Source organism: Nesoenas mayeri (genome assembly GCF_963082525.1).
Source record: "Nesoenas mayeri genome assembly, chromosome: 17".
In the NCBI taxonomy this organism is placed as follows: Eukaryota; Metazoa; Chordata; class Aves; order Columbiformes; family Columbidae; genus Nesoenas; species Nesoenas mayeri.
In genome coordinates, this window is record NC_137565.1 from 12183835 (window position 1) to 12204812 (window position 20978).

At 50.7% G+C, this 20978-nt stretch overlaps 2 protein-coding genes across 4 annotated transcripts in view; one reads left to right on the top strand and one right to left on the bottom strand.

Moving 5' to 3' along the window:
* Window positions 1-8349: 8349 nt before the first annotated feature.
* Window positions 8350-8613, bottom strand: HRK (harakiri, BCL2 interacting protein; the record flags this gene model as incomplete). Its single annotated transcript, XM_080355318.1, has 1 exon — window positions 8350-8613. The coding sequence occupies one exon, from the start codon at window positions 8611-8613 to the stop codon at window positions 8350-8352; it is 264 nt and encodes an 87-aa protein (XP_080211444.1).
* A 3370-nt stretch (window positions 8614-11983) lies between these two features.
* Window positions 11984-20978, top strand: part of FBXW8 (F-box and WD repeat domain containing 8) — a gene marked incomplete at its 5' end in the record, with an annotated part of 52206 nt that continues 43211 nt past the window's right edge. For all 3 annotated transcript variants that reach the window (XM_080355092.1, XM_080355094.1, XM_080355093.1), the window contains 2 exons: window positions 11984-12283; window positions 15326-15430. In XM_080355092.1, the coding sequence (XP_080211218.1) occupies window positions 11984-12283; window positions 15326-15430 (405 nt within the window). The remainder of the gene's footprint in view (window positions 12284-15325; window positions 15431-20978) is intronic.

The following is a 20978-nucleotide window of genomic DNA, read 5'->3' on the forward strand; positions in this document are numbered from 1 at the left end:
CTGGGTTAGATTCTTTGTTTTGTCTTAATTTATGCAGAGATTGAAAGAAAGAAAAAAAAAATAGCACCTTCTCAACAAGTATTATTTTTTGCTATCTTGTGTATAAATATTAATAACCAAAATAGATTTCTCCTTGTCCCATGTTTCAGAACATCCTCTTGGGGAAACTGTAGCACCACAGAGAGGCGGTTTAGCCCCAGACAAATATTAAATGTAGCACCAGACAAACTAAAGTCATAAGAACAGCTTCTCTCACCTGGTGCTATAGCGCTTAATATATACACACACAAACTGGCTGTTGTCCAAGCTGCCAAGCACCTGTTCCCCCACCACCCAGCCTGGGACGTGCCCATTTTGCAGCGAGTTTGTTCTCTCAATACGTTACTTAACTCCAGATGGACAGATTACTTTTCATCCTGCTGCATTGAAAGGAATGTTTATGTTGCCATAAACAAGGTGCAGTGGAGAAAATGCTAACGGCACAGCGAGGACATCACTAATCTTTTGACTCAGACTGCAGGAGCACGAATGCTCAGACCACCATCATCTACAAGGAATGTTGCTTACGTTCTCAACAAGGCATGCACGTTTTAACGTATGCATACAGGAGGGTTTACATTCTTCTATATATAAGCATGTATGTGTCTCTGGTTTGCTGCTGGGCCCTTGAACAGCTCCTTCCGTGCAAATCCTTCTTCATGTTGCCCAAAGCACTTCCAACATCTTCCACTTCTTTCTTTCTCTCCACTCTTCACAGCTGCTGCTCGGGCTCTGGATTCCCTGGAGGAAAAGGGGAAACAATTTTCTCCAAGGGCACAGGGTTTTCTCCAGCCTAAGAAAGGAAAAGAATTGGGTTTGGTTTTAATTATATTGATGCATTGCTTACAATAAAAGCTTCTTTTAAATTTATGCTTGAACCCTCCTGCTAAATTTACCGACGAGAAGAGGTGTATAATTTATGGGGAGGATGGTTTTGTGGTTCAACATGAGATTGCGCCTTTACCCCTGGGCTATGGCAGATTTCTGGTGAGCTCTCCTTTTGCAAAGCCCGTTCTTTTGGGTGCTCCATCTTCATTCGCATCGTGTTAACAAAAATGCGAAGTTTTAGGGAAGCTGTTAACTTTGTTGCAGGTAGGCAACGGGTGCACCGAGTACCACAGGAGGCGGGCAGAGCTCACTCATTCCTGGTTCTGCCACTGATTAGATTTGTGGCCTCGGGCAAACCACTTCTTGCAGTTGCTGCTGGAAAATGAGGGCAGTAATAACTTATTTGCCTCAGAGGTGGGCTGCAAGCCTTAATTAATAAAGTGCTCAGGGAAAGGCACCCATCTAAGTGCAAATTAGCAGGAGAGGTGCCCAAGGGGCATCTGCTCTGAAACTCCCATTTCCCACATTTCTAGCGCCGTTCGCTGGGGTGGATCCCGTCTTTCAGACGAGACTGGGACAATGACAATCTGGTGAAAACCTCCATGGAGAAACCTCCGCCGGCCGCCTGCCGGTGATTTCACCGGCTGGGAGAAAGGAGGGGGGAGCAGCTGACTGTGCAACTGCATGGGCTGTGGAGTCAGAGCATCACTAGGGCCGGCAAACAGCTCTGGGGCAGATTCCCATCGGCACCGCTCTGCTGCAAGCCCGGGATGGGTTCCCTTCCTCCCGCACTGCCCCTCGGGTTATGCAGCGTGAAGGTTCTCAGGATCCTGGATTCTGAGTAACCTCCAGCATCTCTGGTTCAGCCTCACAAGACTGAACCGTCTCTGCGTTATCGCAGTGAGCGCCAGCTGCTCCAGCTGCTGCTGCGCGCCGGCCGCGGCAATCAGAACCTCCCTTTCCCTCCAGTCGCAGTTTCGCTTTCTCGTGTTGGGGCATCTGAAGCAACAGCGAAAACAGCCCAAGGGACTAGAGCCAGAATGGATCAGCTAGAACAGAAGCCCATTTTATTTGTCTTGCTGCGATCAAGGCTAAGCCACACAGTTTCTACAGCTTCCACATGTGCACGTGCACAGACTTTCACACCCCCCTACTCTTGGGAAGCACCAAAGGTGTTTTATGAGGGTTTTTTGCAGAGAGGTTGGAACGTGTCCCCGTTGGGCCCCCTGGGATCTCAGCACAACCGCACACTCGGGTCTAGGCCAGCGCTGAGCGGACGGACAGACAGACAGCCAGCACCACGGCTCGCTCCAGACACGCACAACGGCACCAGGAGGAGATTTGGGCACCTGCATTTCTCACACAAGATGAATTTACAGAAAGGTCGTCATAATTCACCCTGTCACTGGGAAATCGGGGCACGACCTGAGGTGGTGCGGAGAAACCGGGCTGGCGATGCGGAGGAAGAGCCCGTGATGCGGTTGCTTCCCCTCAAAGAGGTGAGGTATTCACTCGGGTTATGCTGAAATAAAGACTTCAGGAGTCGATGAAAGGATTTCCTCCAAAGCAAAACCATCTAATCCTTATTTATTATTTCTCCCGTAGCAGCACTTCCAAACGGCAGCTACGAGCCCCTGTCCTGCTGTGCCACCTACGGCCTGCAACAGATCATCCATGCTGGCGTTACATTTTACAAACTGCCACTCTGCGTCACTTAAAGTACAGAAAATCTTTAGAAACCTGTAAAAGTTGATAAATCCTAGACCGTCTTGAACTCTGAGCCGTAAATCTGCTCTGGGGCAGGCAAAGTGTAGCGTTTATGCATCTCACAAGCCCTATTCTAAGGGCTTAAATGGCTCTTAAGTTTTGCATCAGCCCCGCGCTGGCTTTCTGCATAAAGGTGAGTTTCATGGAAAGAATAAAAGAGAAGCCCAGAACCCTGGCCTTCAGCCCATCTCGCAATAAAGCGATTTTGAATATCCTAAGCTGTGTTAAAGCCATTTCTGGGTGCATATTGGCTGCATTGCCAGTATCTGACTCATTAATGGAATATAGTTGGAGCCAAATTCTGATCTCATTTACAGCGCTGTAAATCCAGGGCAACCCAGTTGACTTCGGTGGAGTTCCTCCAAATTTCCCACAATAGGCACTCGGCAGATAGATCAAAATGTGGTACTTTGAGGCTGAAAAAGGCTGAGGAAAACCAAACAACATCCCATTTGTAATACTGGGGTTGATAGTAAATCAGAGTGCCAGCATAACCCCTCCGTAGAGCTGCTGAAACATCATTTATTTTACATGTCATTCTTATAACGCTGCAACTTTTGTGGGGGATGGTCCATTATTATTAAAGTTTTTTATTATTAAAGAAACAAGAAGAACTCTAGCTGAGTTCCTATATAAAAAATGCGGTGTCTTATGAAAACATGCAAGTGCTAAAGGAACAAAAATCACTTGCTTTGAAATTTCTCATGGGAAGCAACATTCCCTTTGGTGACATATCCCCCTCTTCCTGGTTGTTTCGGGAGATGCAGCTTCTGCTCAGAAAATTGCTCTTATTCACTGCACCTATTAAGCAATAAGGTTGGGAGACAACAAATCACATTGGCTGATATTTGCGAAACCATCTGAGCCAGGCTCGACACATCTCGTCGCTTTTAATAGATACGGGCGTCTCGTCTTTGCAATTACTTTGAACTCCGCAGCCTTAAATCCTACGGTTTTACCACACAGCCTGCTAAGCCCGTGTTTACCAGGGAAAAAAGCCGCTCTTCTCTGGGATGCTGAGTAGGACGAGCATGAAATGACTCAGGTAGGGGGTCCTTAGTCTCATCTCAGCATTTCTGTGACTAATCTTTATTCAGAGACGGGACGCAAAGCCGTGCTTGGGTACCACGGGCATAAAGCCGTCGGAGAATCTGAGCGCATGTCCCCTAAAGCGGTGCTGCTCACAGCTAATGTGTCAGCCTGTGACTTCTTGATTTAAATGGGTTACACAGGCAATTCGGTTGGCACGTGTTGCACTCCTAATAAAATAACAGTTATTGATATATTTAAAGAAAAGAAACCTATCCAAGGGCTTGGATTGCCGAGGGAAAGCTCGCGGCAGGGACAAAACGAGGCACGCTCGCTTCCTTCCTCACACAGCAGCAGGTTAATGAGAAAACAAGGGCTGGGCAAGCGCCTCGACAAATTCCCGAGCAGCCTGCATCCGTGTATGCTCACACTTCATTAGCGGCTCCGCGGGAGGTGGAAGGGTAACTTGGAAGCCCAAAAAACAATTAGAAGGGGGTTTGAGAGGCAAGAGAAGAGTAGAACTACTAGGAAAGAACTCCAAAGAATGGTGTGTCTGGGAGATCTTAGCACAGACTTAGACTTAGATTTAGATCTTAGACTTAGACTGAGGAACCCGGAGAGGGTGAAGAAACATGTTGGGGCTCCAATCTTCCCCCAAAGAAGCGGCCGGTTTGGCCACAGTCCCCCTGCAGAAAGAGGCATTTTGGGACTGCTGTTTATTTTTGAAAACTCCGCTGCTTGTTTATCATGCAAGTTAACACTGAAGGTTTTTCCTTGTGCAATTTAACTGTGAAGTTGGCGCAAGGGTGGCAGGGACCTTTGGTGTTTTTGAGCAGGACGCTCGCCCCTAGGATGAGCAGCCTCCTTCTTCCTTCGTTATCTGGGAGGATAAACACCAGCGCTCGCCTGTTTGTGTCAGGGATGCACAGGGGGTGCAACAGGCTGAGTGTTGGTCCCCCCGCACACCCGCGGCTCACCCTGAGCTCCTCCGCTCGGTCCCGCGCTGGCTGCACCGCCTCTGGTCCTTCATTTGCTTTGCACTCCTGCACAGCTCAGCGTGACATCTCCAGAAATCTTATCAACCTGATTTTAATACAGATAATTAACTGCACAGAGACTTTGGACAGAGTGGCTCTGCATGAACCTCGCAGCAAACAGCGGGGGGAATTACTGGCAACACAGTGGGCACGGAACCAGGCTGGTGAAGCTGGCAGGGACAAGCAGGGTTTGATTTTAATACACTGCCACTTCTGAACTAATAGAGCGAAATACGAGTGACACTGTATGCCAAACTGGCACGTGACAACTATACTTCATGCCCTGGCTGGCTATTTCAAGGTGATGTCAGATTATACATTATAAAACTGCCATTTGCAAAGCATTCATCCCCAAATCCCAAGCACGATCCACAGAAACAAGAAGTCGGTCACATGCAGTGGCCCTAATGCTGCTTTCGGTGGAACCAGCCAGGGGCTGGGCGAGCAGAAGTTCCCTGGTGCACGGGATTACTCCCTCGGCTGCACTGGTGTGTGAGGCCACAAGGACCTGAGGGAACAACTACCAACCCTCTTCCTCAGAAACGGTGCGTACACACGCGGCCGCCAATGCAAAACGCCATCACCCCATAGAAAAGGAGAGGGTGAACTTGCGTAGTAAGCCAAGCTGGAACTGGCCTTTAACTTCTCTGTCCCTTCTACAACCACCACAAGACAAATGCTGACTTTGCAACCCATTTATTAAGTGCACAAATTACTCTCCTCTTACGAGCTGCTCTGTGAAATCCCAAGATCACAAGTGCTCAGAGCCTGGACTACCCACCTTGTTGCAGAACAATGTTATAATCACTGCAGAGTGTCCCTGAAGATGGCAGAAAAAACATTTATTTTGTTCAGAAATACTCTGCTGAGTTAATAAAACACTGCTGTCTTACCCCACCTCTAAGTCTAACCCAGCTCACTGTGCTATCACTTGGGCTCTGAGACACTCCAGATAATCAGATGCTTCAACTGGTGTGAGCAAACTACTAGTGAGAAAGAAAAGATTCTTAATGGCAAAAATAACTCAGGAACTGAGGTGTCGATGATATATTTAATGACTCTGGGGTTACATTGTATTCTCATCTGCAGCTTGGTCACTTGTGCCTTAGGAGCCGGACAGGTCAGGCCGCTGTGCATGGGGCACCCAGGAGGCTGTTCCCAGCTCATTACTCTCCCACATCTGGCCCCTGTATCCCTGAAATTGCTTCACACCCCACACGAGGATCTTCTTTCCAGACCCTTACATTTGTGTTTGTGTCCGGGAAGCCCCAGGGCATGTGGAGGAAGCTCAGCACGTCCTGTCTGCGGCAGCCTTTGAAGGATTGTGTTCGCCCTGGTTGTGTTGAGGATGACGCTTTGCTTTTCTGTAGTGTCTTTATCAAAGGCAGTTATTGTTGGGTCTGAAGTGCAGAAAGGCAGAAGGCGGTGAGGCCTCCACAGAGTCAACAGCAGAAGAGATTGGGAAAAAAAGTAATACCTGCCTAACCAAAGCTACGTGAACCTTCCCAAAAACTACAAATCCAAACAGCCTTATCCTCGCGGGACAACCGGGGAGTCTGGACCGAGTGTGTGCACATGGGGCCAGCGAACCGGTTCCCTCTGCCAGCACCTCTCACCTGCCACCTTCTCTATGTGGGACAAAGTCCCCAACTGAGAGGGGAGGAAATTCCCTGGGGTTGTTAGAAAGAAAAGGACACCTGAGACACTCTGTAAGGGAGATCACTGCAGTCCCATGTGGATTTCAACTTCTTGAGCAGGCAAGCAAGGCAGACAAGTGGGTTTGCTTCCAAACACTGGAACCGAACTTGCCACAAACTGAGGGGAAGGGAAAGATCTCTAAGCTCTGCTCCTGACCACAGCCTCACGTCTCTAACCACGGCCCCACACCACGAACACTCTCCATCCTGGAGCCTCATACCTCTGTGCTGATGATTTTATAGAAACTGAGGCTTTGATTCAGCACAAAGAAAGCTTTCCAAAGGTAAGCAGCTGAACCTGCTGACAGTCGCAGCAGTCGTGGCTCAGACAGATGACAACAATGCCCCCCCATATACCGGCGCATGTACATACACACACATACAGTGCAAACACACATACCTGCTGGAAAACCCTACTTTTAAACTCGCTCAAACCCCATACTTTTCCCCACACCATACATATATATCTAATTGTATTTCATGCACCTAAAAAGCAAGCAAGACATTTTGCAATACAAGACCTGACTTCCAACAGCCAAGATCTGGCCCAAGAGCTGCAAACAGCCCAGTTAAGCTGAAAGCTGCACAAGGTCAGCCCAGTTGGTGGCATTTTTCAACTGATTTTAAGCTCTTGTCAAGACCCTAACCAAGGTGGTGGGATGTGAGCGCACACTGAAAGTTAGACATGCACTTAAGGTCCTTCCTGAACACAGACAGACATTGGGGGACAAAAACGTAATTTAAAGCACCCAAAATAGAAGCCCTTGCTCCTCATGTTTGTGGGGAGAAACCCACATCCCAAAATCCCTGAGGTGACCCCAGGTATGCTCAGTATCCGAGTGCTGCAGGGCTGAGGGCGCAGACCTGTCACTCCCAGCCCAGGAGCTGTCACCAGGATGACAACAAAAGTTACAGAACCATTTCCCTTCTGTTGGTTTGCTCGATGGCTCTGGAGCACATTGGGGGCTCTAGGAACCAGCAGTAACTGGGCTTGGATGCTTTTCCACGGCTGGTGGCTTGGGACCCAGCTTAGGGAAAGCACATTATCCGAAACACAGAGCCAGGCACAGCCAGCCAAAGTCCAAGACTGTCCCACTGGATGGTCCTGTGGGGACATCCCACCACCTAGGGACCACAACGATGGGGGCCCTGCAGCACCCACGGGTCTAAAGGCCACCAGGCAGGACACAGAAGTTCCTCCGCTCACAAGAGGGCTGGAGGCTTGGCCGGCACAGGTGTGTGGCCGGGCCAGGAGGCTGTGAGCGTCCTCTGTCCCCACGGTCTGGCAGTCCAGCTGACACAGGACCTGCTCCAATCCCCCTGAGCTGCCCTGTGCTGCTGCCACTGGGGCCACAGGCTCACCCAGGTGGGCACAGGGCTGAAAGTGCCCTGTGAGAGCACAGATCACCTGGGTGGAGGGGAGGTCCCAGGCTGGAAGCCATGAAAGTTTGGGGAAGGGGAAGGGGGGTGTTTGGGGAGTCCTGGGACAGGGGACATTGATGAGAGGAGAGAGAAGAGGTGCGATCTGGCAGCCGCTGCCTGTACCGCCGGTACCCGCAGCCCGCGATCAGCCGCCACAGCCCCGCGAGTACCGCGGACAGCGCGCTGCGCCGGGCCAGCCCCGCAGCCGGCCCCGCCGGACCGAGCCGCGTCCCTGCTCCCTGGGCTGGACACAGCCGGGTCCCCGGGCCGCACCGAGCCGGACCCGGGCCGTACCCTGCCGGGCCGGACCGCCCCATGCCGACCCGCGGCGTATCGGGCTGTACCGACCCCTGCCCTGCGGTGCCGCACCGGGCGGTACCGGGCGCTGCCGCTCCGTTCCACACCGTACCGCTCCGTTCCGTGCCCTCACGGCCGCCCCGCCGCCGCCTCCCCCCGTCCCCGTCCCCCGGCGCGGTGCCGACCTGTTGCGCGTCCCGCCTGCTCCCCGCTCCGGCCAGCGCCCGTCTCTCCTAGAGGCTCCTCCTGCGGATCAGCCAGGCCAGCGCGGCCGCGGGCGGCAGGGCGCACAGCAGGCACACCACGGCGGCCAAGCGGCGGGCGGCCCCGTGGCCCCGGCCCCGCGCCTTGCGCCGCGCCGCCCGCTGCTCCAGCTCATCGCCCAGGCGGCGCAGGCGGGCGGCGACCAGGCGGGCGGCGGCCGAGGGCCGTGCGGCGCGGCCGGGGCTGCAGGGGCAGGGCGCGGGGGGGCCGCCGTGCAGCGCGCAGGGGCACATGGCTGCGCCGCCGCTCGCCGCCGAGTGCCGCGGCGTGTGCGGGCGGGCGGGCGGGCCGGGGCGGCGGCGGGCGGGGGCCGGGGGGGTTACATCATCCCCCGCGGGGCGGCGCTCGGCCGCGGGGAGCGGGGGGGCGGCGAAGGGTGGGGGGAGTTTGCGGCGCGGGGACGGTGTGTGGATGGGGGGGACAGTGGGGGATCCGAGGGAAAGCGGGGGATGGGGGGACTTGTGGGGAACAGAAGGTTTGTGTCGTGGGACATTAGTTATCTAGGGATGGTGTGGGAGTTTGACAGGACAGCGCAGGCATGGAGGGACCGTGTGGGGATGCAGGTGACAACATGGGATGGAGGGGACTGTGTGGGGATCCAGATGACAACATGGGATGGAGGGGACTGTGTGGGGATGCAGGTGACAACATGGGATGGAGGGGACTGTGTGGGGATGCAGGGGACCGTGTGGGGATGTAGGTGACAACATGGGATGGAGGGGACCGTGTGGGGATGCAGGTGACAACACGGGATGGAGGGGACTGTGTGGGGATGCAGGTGACAGTGTGGGATGGAGGGGACAGTGTGGAGATACAAGGGACAATATGGGATGGGAGGGACCATGTGGGGACACAGGTGACAGTGTGGGATGGAGGGGACCGGCTGGGGATACAGGTGATGGTGTGGGACACAGGTGACAGTGTGGGATGCATGGGACAGTGTGGGGATGCAGGGGACAGTGTGGGGATGCAGGTGACCGTGTGGGGATGCAGGTGACAACACAGGATAGAGGGCACTGTGTGGGGATGCAGGGGACAGTGTGGGGATGCAGGGGACAACATGAGATGGAGGGGACTGTGTGGGGATGCAGGGGACCGTATGGGGATGTAGGTGACAACATGGGATGGAGGGGACCGTGTGGGGATGCAGGAGACAGTGTGGGGATGCAGGTGACAACACGGGATGGAGGGGACTGTGTGGGGATGCAGGTGACAGTGTGGGGATGCAGGTGACAACATGGGATGGAGGGGACTGTGTGGGGATGCAGGTGACAACATGGGGATGCAGGTGACAACACAGGATGGAGGGCACTGTGTGGGGATGCAGGTGACAGTGTGGGATGGAGGGGACAGTGTGGAGATACAAGGGACAATATGGGATGGGAGGGACCATGTGGGGACACAGGTGACAGTGTGGGATGGAGGGGACCGGCTGGGGATACAGGTGATGGTGTGGGACACAGGTGACAGTGTGGGATGCATGGGACAGTGTGGGGACGCAGGGGACAACATGGGATGGAGGGGACTGTGTGGGGATGCAGGTGACAACATGGGGATGCAGGTGACAACACAGGATGGAGGGCACTGTGTGGGGATGCAGGTGATAGTGTGGGATGGAGGGGACAGTGTGGAGATACAAGGGACAATATGGGATGGATGGGACCATGTGGGGATGCAGGGGACAGTGTGGGGACGCAGGGGACAACATGCGATGGAGGCGACAGTGTGGGGATGCAGGTGACAGTGCAGAATGGAGGGGACAGTGTGGGATGCAGGCGACAGTGTGGAGATGCAGAGGGCAGTGAGGGGATTACACAGAGCTCGAGGGGATTTCATCACCCAAAGCATTACCGATTCTGATCACATTTTGAGTGGCCAAGGCAGGACTGCACACCCCCCGCATACCCACCCAGGGGGATGCAGAGCCCCCCCAGCCGTCACGGCGCAGGAGCTGGGCTGGGACCCCCAGGCAGATCTCCCCATCACATATCCAGCCCTGGGGTGGCAGCAGGGGCTCCCTGTGGGGCAGGAATCACCCCAAAGTGGTTCATTTCTTTTCCACCTGGGCAGGGAGGCTGCTGCCACCTTCTTAGCAGGTCACGCTGATATTGCAAAGGGCTCCAAGGAGGCCCTCCTGGGGCTCAGCACCTTCGCAGCCCGCGTGCCATCCCCAGAGCAGCCCTGCGTCCCCACACAGGGAAAGCTCCTGCTCTGCAGCCCCTCACCGCAGCCCAGGGAGATCCTGCAAGTTCACATGGTTGTTTTGCAGGGAAAACAAACCTTATGTGGGGTTTCTACATGCAGGAAACCCTCCTCAAAATGAGGCAGTTCGTGTTTTTCCTAGAATCCAAAATGCCTGCTCATGAATTTGGGTTCTGTAACCTGCATGAGCAGCAACAAGCTGCAAAGGAGAAAAACCAGCAAGTAGTCTCTGATGATGCTGAATGGCATCGGTTGGAGGCGGGTGTGAGGGTGGAGGCGCTTTGGCACGAGCTGCTGAGAGCAAGGCCACAGATTTTATCATGGTGACCAGTGCCCAGCTGTTTGATTTGCATGGACAAGTATCGCTTACCTGTTTTATTTCCCCAAGTGCTTCACAGAAGTTGTGCTGAAGACTTAAACACTCGCAGCTTTTCCACTGAGCAGCTGGACCGGCTGAAGCAGCAGCAGCTCCACAGCTGTGTTTTGGCGCTTGGGTTTCGCTGTCATTTGAAATGCAGATTTTAAGCAACAAGGTGTGTTGACGTTGCAGGGCTGAGGAGCAAATGTTATTTCGTTCCCAAAGCGCCACGAAAGCAGCAGCTCCGGGGCTGTGGCGGCTGCAGGGTGGCGGTTGCGGCTCAGGGAGGCGCGGTGGCCGTGGTGCGGGGCAGGACCGGTGGCCGTGGTGCGGGGCAGGACCGGTGGCTGGTGCAGGACAGGACCGGTGGCCGTGGTGCGGGGCAGGACCGGTGGCTGGTGCGGGGCAGGACCGGTGGCTGGTGCGGGGCAGGACCGATGGCCGTGGTGAGGGGCAGGACCGATGGCCGTGGTCGGGGCAGGACCGGTGGCCGTGGTCGGGGCAGGACCGGTGGCCGTGGTGCGAGGCAGGACCGGCCCTGCCCGCGGGCTCCGGTTCACACCTGGCCAACGAGACAGGTGGAGGAAATGGGCTGACTGGGGCCTGTCGTCCGATGGGAGAACAACGTGTCTCTGCGCCTCCTCTGTGGGCAACAGCCCCCTCAGTGGTGACTCCTCTGCTTTTCTGGGAGCGCACTTCCCCTGTGGGGCCTCACAGCCTGGCCGTGGCTGGGAGGCAGCTGAGGGCTTCCCGCCGGGACTCTGCCCTCAGTCCGGCCCTCAGCACCAGCGGCTCTCCCAGGCCGGGCTGTGGCCCCCTGGCCTCCGGCAGCTCCCTTGGCCTCCACCGCTCCCTCGTGTGCCCGACGTCCGCGGGCAGCCCCCGCGCTCACACCCATCCCAGGCCCACAAAATGGCGGCCGGCGGCCCCTGTCAGCCGGGCCCGGAGCCCGTAGGAACCTTCGTGCGGCGGAACGCGCGGGAGCGGGGGCCGGTTTCCGTGCCGGGCCCGCGGGAGGCTGGGCCGGGCCCGGCCCCGCCGCCATGGCCGAGGGCTCGGCGGAGCTGGAGCTGTTCCGCCGCCAATGGCGGGAGGAGCTGGCGGGGGGCGCCAAGCGGCGGCGGCGGGAGGCGGCGGCGGAGCCCCCGGCGGAGCCCGAGAGCCGCCGCAGCGCGGAGCCGCCCGAGCCGGGCTACCTGGCGCTGGCCCGCGGGCTGCTGGACGGCGGCGGCCCGCCCGGCCCGGCCCCGCGCAGCCCGGGCCCCGCCCGCCCCGCCGCGCAGCCCGCGGGGGACGGAGGCGGCGACGGCGACGACCTGTTGGGGCAGCTCATCCGGGACCTGGTAGGGCTGGCGGCGCTGCGGTCGGTGCCGGGGGAGCCGGGGGGTTTGTGGGTTTGGAGCCGGGGGGCGGTGGGGCCGCTCTGGGGGGAGCGGAGCGGTGACCTCGGTAATGTTTATAAATATATAAAGGGGGAGTGTCAGGAGGATGGAGCCAGGCTGTTCTCGGTGACAACCAGTGACAGGACAAGGGGCAATGGGTGCAAACTGGAACACAGGAGGCTCCACTTAAATATGAGAAGAAACTTGTTGGGGGTGAGGGTGTCAGAGCCTGGCCCAGGCTGCCCAGGGGGTTGTGGAGTCTCCTTCTGTGCAGACATTCCAACCCGCCTGGACACCTTCCTGTGTAACCTCATCTGGGTGTTCCTGCTCCATGGGGGGATTGCACTGGATGAGCTTTCCAGGTCCTTTCCAACCCCTGACATTCTGGGATCCTGTGAAGGGCCCGTTTGTGCCTCAGCCCCGGGATGGGGCGAGTTCTGGGTTCCATGAGCTTGTTTGTAGCCTCAGCTTCTGAATATGTTTCATCTGGCAAGGTTTTAACTCTTCAAAATCTTTTCTTCTCATGATATTTTTTTTTCTCTTAAATATTTTGTTGTTTATTCAGGCCATTCGGTGCATTAAGGTAATTAATGACATCCTGCCTTGTGCCACAGCAGCGCAGTAAGAAAACAAGTCTTAATTCTTTAAATAAAGGAGTTAATTTGGAAATAGTCTTAAATACAGTTCTGAACCAGATAAAAGTTATTTTGGTAAATCCTCTGAATGTGATAGAGATTTTATTTACAGTGTAGGAAAACTAGGGGGGAAACCCATTTTCTTGCTTTTCACTAACCTAACCGCAACTAATTACTCTTTGCTTAAAAAAAAAATTAAAAGGAACAGATTAAATTTCTGTCTGCAAGGCACAAATTAATCCATTTACAGAATTAGTGCTCCATTAGCACACGGGAGCCCCAATCAGTCTCGGAGGGGATGGTGGTATTTGAGTTTTGGATTCATTCCAGGCTGGTGCTGAGTTAACGTCACCACTTGGTTTGCGGGGGTGAGCAATGGGCTACAGACAAACTGCGGGAACTTTGGGGGTGTACGAAGGGAAGACCTTGGTCTGTCTCGAGTGTTAAGATTACATTAGGGTGGAATCAGTGTGAGATGTTGCTTGTGCTTTGTCACGGGCTTGTGCTTACAGTTTGACTCTTAGCAGGTTAGTTTACTCTTACTATTTAGTTTACTCTTTACTCTTAGCAGGCTGGTTAAAAAAAATATATATATGTAGTTGTTTGTTCTCTTTTTTCCTCATTTTTTTTCACGAGAGCGCTGTCAGTCTTGACTGTTGTGTCTGTATCTATCCATAAGCAGCCTGTCCTTCCAGTGATAACTTTTTGCAGACAGAGCAGGTTCTGCTGGTTGGACACAAGTCAGCTCCGATTTGGACGCGATATATTCGTAGTGGTGCTGTGCCTGAGCTCATAAGCCCGGAGCTAATTAGCCTTGCCGAATGGCTCATCTTATTTGTTTGGGCAGCGCGTCGCTCTGAAATGGTTCTGCAGCTCCTGGATCCGAGCGTGTTCTCATCTGGCCAGCTCGGGCTCTGCCTGCGTGTGGCCGCGATGTGCTCTCAGAGCTCCTGTTATGTTTGTCTTTGGTCTCCCCTTTGGAAACAGATGCAATTTGAAGCGCGTGAAAGCAAATCCACAGCAGGGAGCGGAGCCGGTGATCCTTGTGCAGGGGGAAAAGGAGCCGTTTGTGCTGGAAAACTGCAAACGAGGAGGGAGGGGAGCAGGGATGTTGACTGCAGGTCTGGCTTAAGTAACTTTAGAACAAGCGCAAGGTTCTAATGTTTGTAGATTAGTGCTGCCTTCCTAAAAAGGCCTAATAGGAAAATTGCCCATATTTCTGCTTTCTAAGCATTTACCTAGCATAGAATGCCTTTTGCTTTAAAAATTTTCACGCAACTGTACTATCCAATGGTTTCCCTGTGTAACTGTGCTTCAAATAAATCCAGCCTTGCCTGTTTTTGCAGCTTCATTGGCACATCCAGGTTTAAATGAGACAGGGGTAGCTGTAGAAGAGACCTGCAAAGAAATAAAGGTGCCAAGAGGCAGGGGATGATCCTGATTTGGGATCTGCCTGGTTTCCTGAGGGCAAACAGTGGACACCGGTTTCAACTGAGCAGCTGGGTTTGTGTGTGAGGACTGATGGGGATGATCAGGTGTTTGGTATGGAAACCAGGGAAAAACACTCCAGAGCAAAACTTCGGAATAGGTGGCATAGAAATGGTCAGAATGAGCTGATTTTTGCACTCTCTTATATATTATAATGATTTAGAACAGAAATGAGGGAGAAGACAAATCTTGATAACTGCAGGAAGAAGATTTAATAATTATGTAGTTAAACAGAAAAGCATCTAGATAAAAATGTATGTGTGCATTTAGCTGTTAGATTAAAGTGATGGATTTGCTGGTTTTAATTTTTTGGGGGTACTTAATCAGTTGAAGTAGCAATTCTTTCAGCACATTTAATCTTAAAAAGACATTTATATGTTGCTAATTAAAGACAAACAAACTGTAACAACATCCTCATTCAGCTTTATATAAAACATTTGTTTATTTTTCTTCATCTGCATTTGAAAGTGAAATTAATAATGAGTGTATGTCTTCAAAGTGATGAGGTTTTGGTCTTTCTGATGCTGAAACTTTAGATGGATTTTTCTTACTAGAACCTGTGTCTTGTCTTCCTCTGCCATCTGACTATGGATAAGTCTTATAGTTCTTGATTTGCTTTAAGCTCCGCTTGGTCATTTAAAATTCTTTACCCGACATGGCTCAGAGAAAACAAAGAGCAGCTCGGGTACCTTCACACCACTGTGGTCTGTCTGATGTTATGCAGTTATGGGATGGAGAGACAGAATTACTTGTTCATTTTGATGGAAACGAGATGGCACCGAAGATACAACATCCTTTCTTTGTACTATGGGAACTTTTGCCACTATCTAGCTGCGTGTTGAAGAAGCCTAACAAATGCTTTTCTCCTTTTTCTTTTCAGAATGAAATAAATGAGGTTCCTTTCTTTGATATCCAGCTGCCTTATGAACTGGCACTGAAGATATTCCAGTACCTGGGCAAGGCTGAATTGGGAAGGTGTGCTCAGGTCAGTGCTGCCGACACTTTGCATCTCTGATACGATGTAGAATTGGCAGAAATAGTCAAGAAACAGGCACCTTGATGCAGAGAAGATGTGTCGTAGTTCAGCTGATTGTGCTTTTACTTATTGGAAATACTTCCAAAGCTGAATATTGAAAAAATAATAATAAATGAGCTGGATTTATAGCTTGCAGTTGAGTAGAGTTGAATAAAACATTTGTGGCTTGGACAAAAGTGAAGCTGTCAAATTTAAAATAACTACTTGCAAATATTTTTTTGATTCAAGTGAATGTATTTAGGAACAAGCGAGCATCTTGCTGCAGTATTTAGAACATGGTACTCTGTGGAGTTAAAGGCGTGGAAACAAAGCTGTTCCCCCTCACTTTTCAGTGTGTGACTTGAACCTTAGAAGTTGCCTGTGGTAATTTCATGTGAGGGCAAATTCTTAAATGACACTGATTTCCTCCTCCCCCCTGCAAAGGGTTTATATTTTTCTTTGGTGATAGTTTAAGATAATGCTTTCACCAGTGTGAAAAACATGGTGTGTAATTTACGTGTAGCTGTAAACTGCCTGTCCCTTTAGGTAGCTTTACTAACTTAGACACTCACACACACCTGGCTACACTTAGGAGGGTTCAGCCCACACTATTTAGCCTCTTTGTGTCCTTTCTTCACACATTGAATGATTAACATCCTCTCTGAAGGAATCTGTAAAGCAAACTTAATGGGCAAGTGCTGATTACCCTGTGAAATACAGTGGAATATTGAGAATATTCTCCCGTGGCCACTATTTAGTGTTTTGGGCTGATGTTCATTGAATTCTTACATATAAAGGACATCTTGTGACTTCACAAAAATCCAACCAAACCCATTCTTTGTGTTACACTCGGATCACGCCGTGGACTGTTTGTCAGAGCAAAAAAACCCAATCACATGTAAAAATTGAAAAGTCACAGCGTGTAGCTTTGTGGATAGTAAATGAGACACCAAGTGGCACATGCATTGAACAGAAATTGGGCTTTTTATGTCCAGTATGAGCAAGTTATTGTGTTAAATAGCTACAGATGGTTATTGCTTAAATCGTTCACTTGCTAATACTTTTTAGGAACAAGAACTGATGAAGGGCTGCTCTCTTTTCTCTGTGCTTGGGCTGCACTTCATTTCTCTCTCGCTCACTTTGCTTTTTAACTCGTAATTGTTCTTATAAGATGTGCTTAACACTCAGAAAATTGTCCATGTTTCTTATTCACCTCCCCAGAGCGAGTCAGTTGGTTCTACATGGCAGCTCACAGGTAGCCGAGCAAATGCCCGATGTTTTACAAGGCTTTCCGAACAAGATGAATATCAAATGCTTTTAGTGCGCAACTGGCTTCTCTTTTAAGTGTTCAAATAAAAAGCAAAGCAATAAAAATAAGTACCATTTTCATTTTTCTCTTGGTGATTTTGTGTTTTTTTGGAGGGGAAGCCTCCTCTGTTAAGTGGAAAGCCCTGCTGCTTTATGGTGATGTCGTAGAAAGGGTTTTTTATTAAGGTGCCTTGGGATTTTAGTGAAATTGGGCCCGTTAGTGGAATTGGCATCGTGAACCATAGGAGTGCCTTTGGAGAAAACCTGTTTGCTTAGCGCTTTATGCCAAATTGGTAACCAAATAATAGTAAAGTAGCCTGACTGTGGAGCCTCTTTGAGATTTAATCACACCACAGGCTGCCCTGGAGAACTTTAATTTCACCCTGATATTTCCCCCCACCCTCAGCTTTGCTTTGATTTTTTGAAATTAGTACTATAAAGCACAAACTATCTATGATGAGCAGATTTGAGAACAGTCTCTCCTTCCTCATTGTGATGGAGAGGGAAAAGAAAAACAATCGCTTGGGACACCACAAGTGTGAGAGATTGAAACGCATCAGGGCTTCTTGCGTTATTTGGGGCTGATCCTGCAGATATGTACAATTAACTGGCCTTTAGACCCTCAGCTTTGTGATAAGGTGATGTGTCTTATCTATGAACTTCTCCATATACAGTTGTCACTGCTTACTAGTAAATACCAGAAGCTGCAGATATTGCGTTTTGTGGTGCAAAATACTTCTCGACAGTATTTAATGAAATATAACAAGGGGAAAGTGTAGAGTCTTGCATCTGGGCAGGAACAACCCCAGGTTCCAGTGTAAGTTGGGGAATGACCTATTAGAGAGCAGCGTAGGGGAAAGGGACCTGGGGGTCCTGGGGACAGCAGGGTGACCATGAGCCAGCACTGGGCCCTTGTAAGGGCCAGGCAGCCAGTGGTACCTGGGGTGGGTTAGAAGGGGGTGGTCAGTAGGTCAGAGAGGTTCTGCTGCCCCTCTGCTCTGCCCTGGGGAGACCGCACCTGGAATCTTGTGTCCAGTTGTGGCCCCTCAGTTCCAGCAGGACAGGGAACTGCTGGAGAGAGTCCAGCGCAGCCACCAAGATGCTGCAGGGAGTGGAGCATCTCCCGTGTGAGGAAAGGCTGAGGGAGCTGGGGCTCTGGAGCTGGACAAGAGGACACTGAGGGGTGACCTCATTAATGTTTACAGATATATAAAGGGTGAGTGTCAGGAGGATGGAGCCAGGCAACCAATGATAGGACAAGGGGCAATGGGTACAAACTGGAACACAGGAGGTTCCACTTAAATATGAGAAGAAACTTGTTCGTGGTGAGGGTGTCAGAGCCTGGCCCAGGCTGCCCAGGGGGGTTGTGGAGTCTCCTTCTGTGCAGACATTCCAACCCGCCTGGACACCTTCCTGTGTAACCTCATCTGGGTGTTCCTGCTCCATGGGGGGATTGCACTGGATGAGCTTTCCAGGTCCCTTCCAATCCCTGACATTCTGGGATCCTGTGATACTGAATCTCCTGACTGTATGTACTGAATCTCAGCAATGCTAAGGCAGTTTTATTTCTGAACAAATCAGTGGGAAATTGCCTTGAACTGTTCACGTTTTCATCTGAGAGATGGTTTAGAAGTGTTTACCAACACAACACTTGTGTATGTATCTAGGACAAGGGAGCCTGTTTCTAGGAATTTAAGAATTAATTGTCTTGCATAGATCAAGAATTTCAGATGTTTTCCTCTAGAGCTTCTGGCATTGTCAAACTTTTAGTATTTATACTTTTAAAAATAGAAAATCGAATGTGTTTTTTAAGCATACATTCGCATCGAGGTTGTGTATGGGTAAAATTAATCATCCATCCTCCTCATAGAGAGAGAGCAGAGCAACGGGTGGATCAGGATATCCTGGGCTCAGCATGAGACCTAAAATAACATTATGGCTATAAATTGAAAAGATGAGCGGCTTCCACCTGGTAAATGTGCATCTGAATAGCTTCGGATTAAATACTATTTGGTGCTGCGTATTGTACTGAATTGACAGTCCAGATATTTTGAATTGAGGCTCCTGGCTTCAGCGAATGAACCTTCAATATGTCTTTGTGTGACTAGGGAAGAAAATAAACCTCATGAAACAAAGACGGTTTATCAGATGGAGTGAGATGAATAAACCTCCAGGAGGATTTGAGCCAGTTGATTTAGACAGGATTAGAAGAAATTTAGGATTTGATGGAAGAGGTGGGGTTATTTATTGGGTTTTTTCTCTTTCTTGGGGTAAAAAAAATCCCCCAAAGGCAAAACCTGTGTCAGCAAAAGCCTTTGAAGTCCTTTGGAGCATTATTACTTGCTGAACTCTAAGATATAAAACTGTTCCTGTGTGGAACTCAGGGGAAACCAAAGTTTCTTTGTTGAGAGCCGTAGTAAAAAGATAATAGGAAAACTAAAGACAAAATTGAATCGGGGACTCGAAACCTATAAAGGACCCTGTAAGGTGTTGTCATTGATCGTCGCTGGAGTTTCTACATAGTGTAGATTTGGAAATAATTCTGTTCATTGTTTATTAAGAGCTTTGCACCTCCCGGCGACCCCTCAAGCAGCAGAACGTACGAGTGCGTATCAATGAAGCCGTAACGCTCCGGCTTTCGGGGCCTCACCTGCAACTTGAAGTCAAGCAGATCTAATAAAGCTGACTCCGAGCCAAAGCCTGGTTTTAATGCGGTGGCTCACAGTGGCGCTGTAAAGCGAAATGCTTGAGACACTTTTATTAGAGGTTTCTTGCAGCTGGGGCTCGCTCAGTGGGGCTTTTACAGGGGCTCGTCGTGCCAGTTTTGGTGCATTAAGAAAAGGCCGCGTTAGGGACCCTTTGGAAATTCATGCTTGTAAAGCAGCAGGATTCGGTGTAATTTGATTAAAAAAAAAATCATAATAGGATAGGATCTTTATTCCCCTTGAACGTTTGTTCCTGAAAGTCGAAAAGCCACTCTAAATTTGATGTAGTCCCCCCCCCGTTTTTTTTATTACTGTCTTTGTAAAATGCTTTTAGGACCTTGAAAGCAGAAAGGTCTGTGCAACATTGTCTGTTTTGGCAAACTCCAAAGGTGTGCGTGTTTGGCTTTTTTTTTAAGGAAGGCAAGAGCTGCTGTCATTTGGCTTTGTTTGTGCGTGTGTCTGTCCTCCATCCCCTCGGTGTCAGCAGAATGTGCCGCTGTGACCGGAGGGGACAGAGGACAGAGGTGCCGTCACTTGACCGGCTGCTCCGCTCCTGCACAACAGCTGCTTTTGTGTGTGTGACAGCAAAAGGCTGGGTGTTTCTTCTTTATTTTTCCTTCTTTGAACAATAATGTATGGATTTATGTTACTCTAAAACCAAATTGAGAGCAAATTCCCCACTAAACTGTTGCGGTTTGAAATTGGGATTGCCTTTTTTTTTGCTTTTGACCCATCTGAGTGTTCCCCTATAGAGACAGGAGCATTAAGCGCTGGTTTTACTATTGCAGGATGATGTATAATGCTCAAGAAGACTCAGTGCTGTTTCTATCACTCGTAAGGCAGCTACAATTGCCCTACCCAGGTTGTTTTCTTTGTCTGCTGATGGAAGGGGATTGTATGTCTGCTAGTTTGAATCAAGGTCTTTTGTTGAATAACTAGAATATTAGCTCTGCTGGACTTGGATATTCCTGTTTGTGAGCTGCTCTTATATGTCAGTATCAAATCTTTCAAAAATATGCAGGTTACTCAGTCCACCAGAATTTTTTCTCCCATATTATTATTGGTTTTGTCTTTGGAAGAAACAGATCATGAGATTCATCTTATGATGCAATTCTTGATTCCTTGCAGCTTGTTGGGTTTTGAGAGCAGGGATGACAGATGTGTGTTGTTACAGCAAGACCAACAGGCAACACAATGTAAAGGAGATGACTGGGACCTTAGGAGAGTTTTCCAGGGGACCTCTGGCTGTGTGCACTGTCCCAGTTTGAGGACGACAGAGCATGCAAGGAGGTTTGGGACCACATGCACAAGATGTTTTTTTCATTTACTGTGACCCAAGGAGACCCGCTGGAGTGGGTCCAGAGAAGAGCAACAAGACTGGGGAAGGGACTTGAACACAAGCCCTATGGGGAGAGGCTGAGGGAGCTGGGCTTGTTCAGTCTGGAGAAGAGGAGGCTCAGAGCTGAGCTCAGCACTCTCTACAACTACCTGAAGGGCAGTTCTAG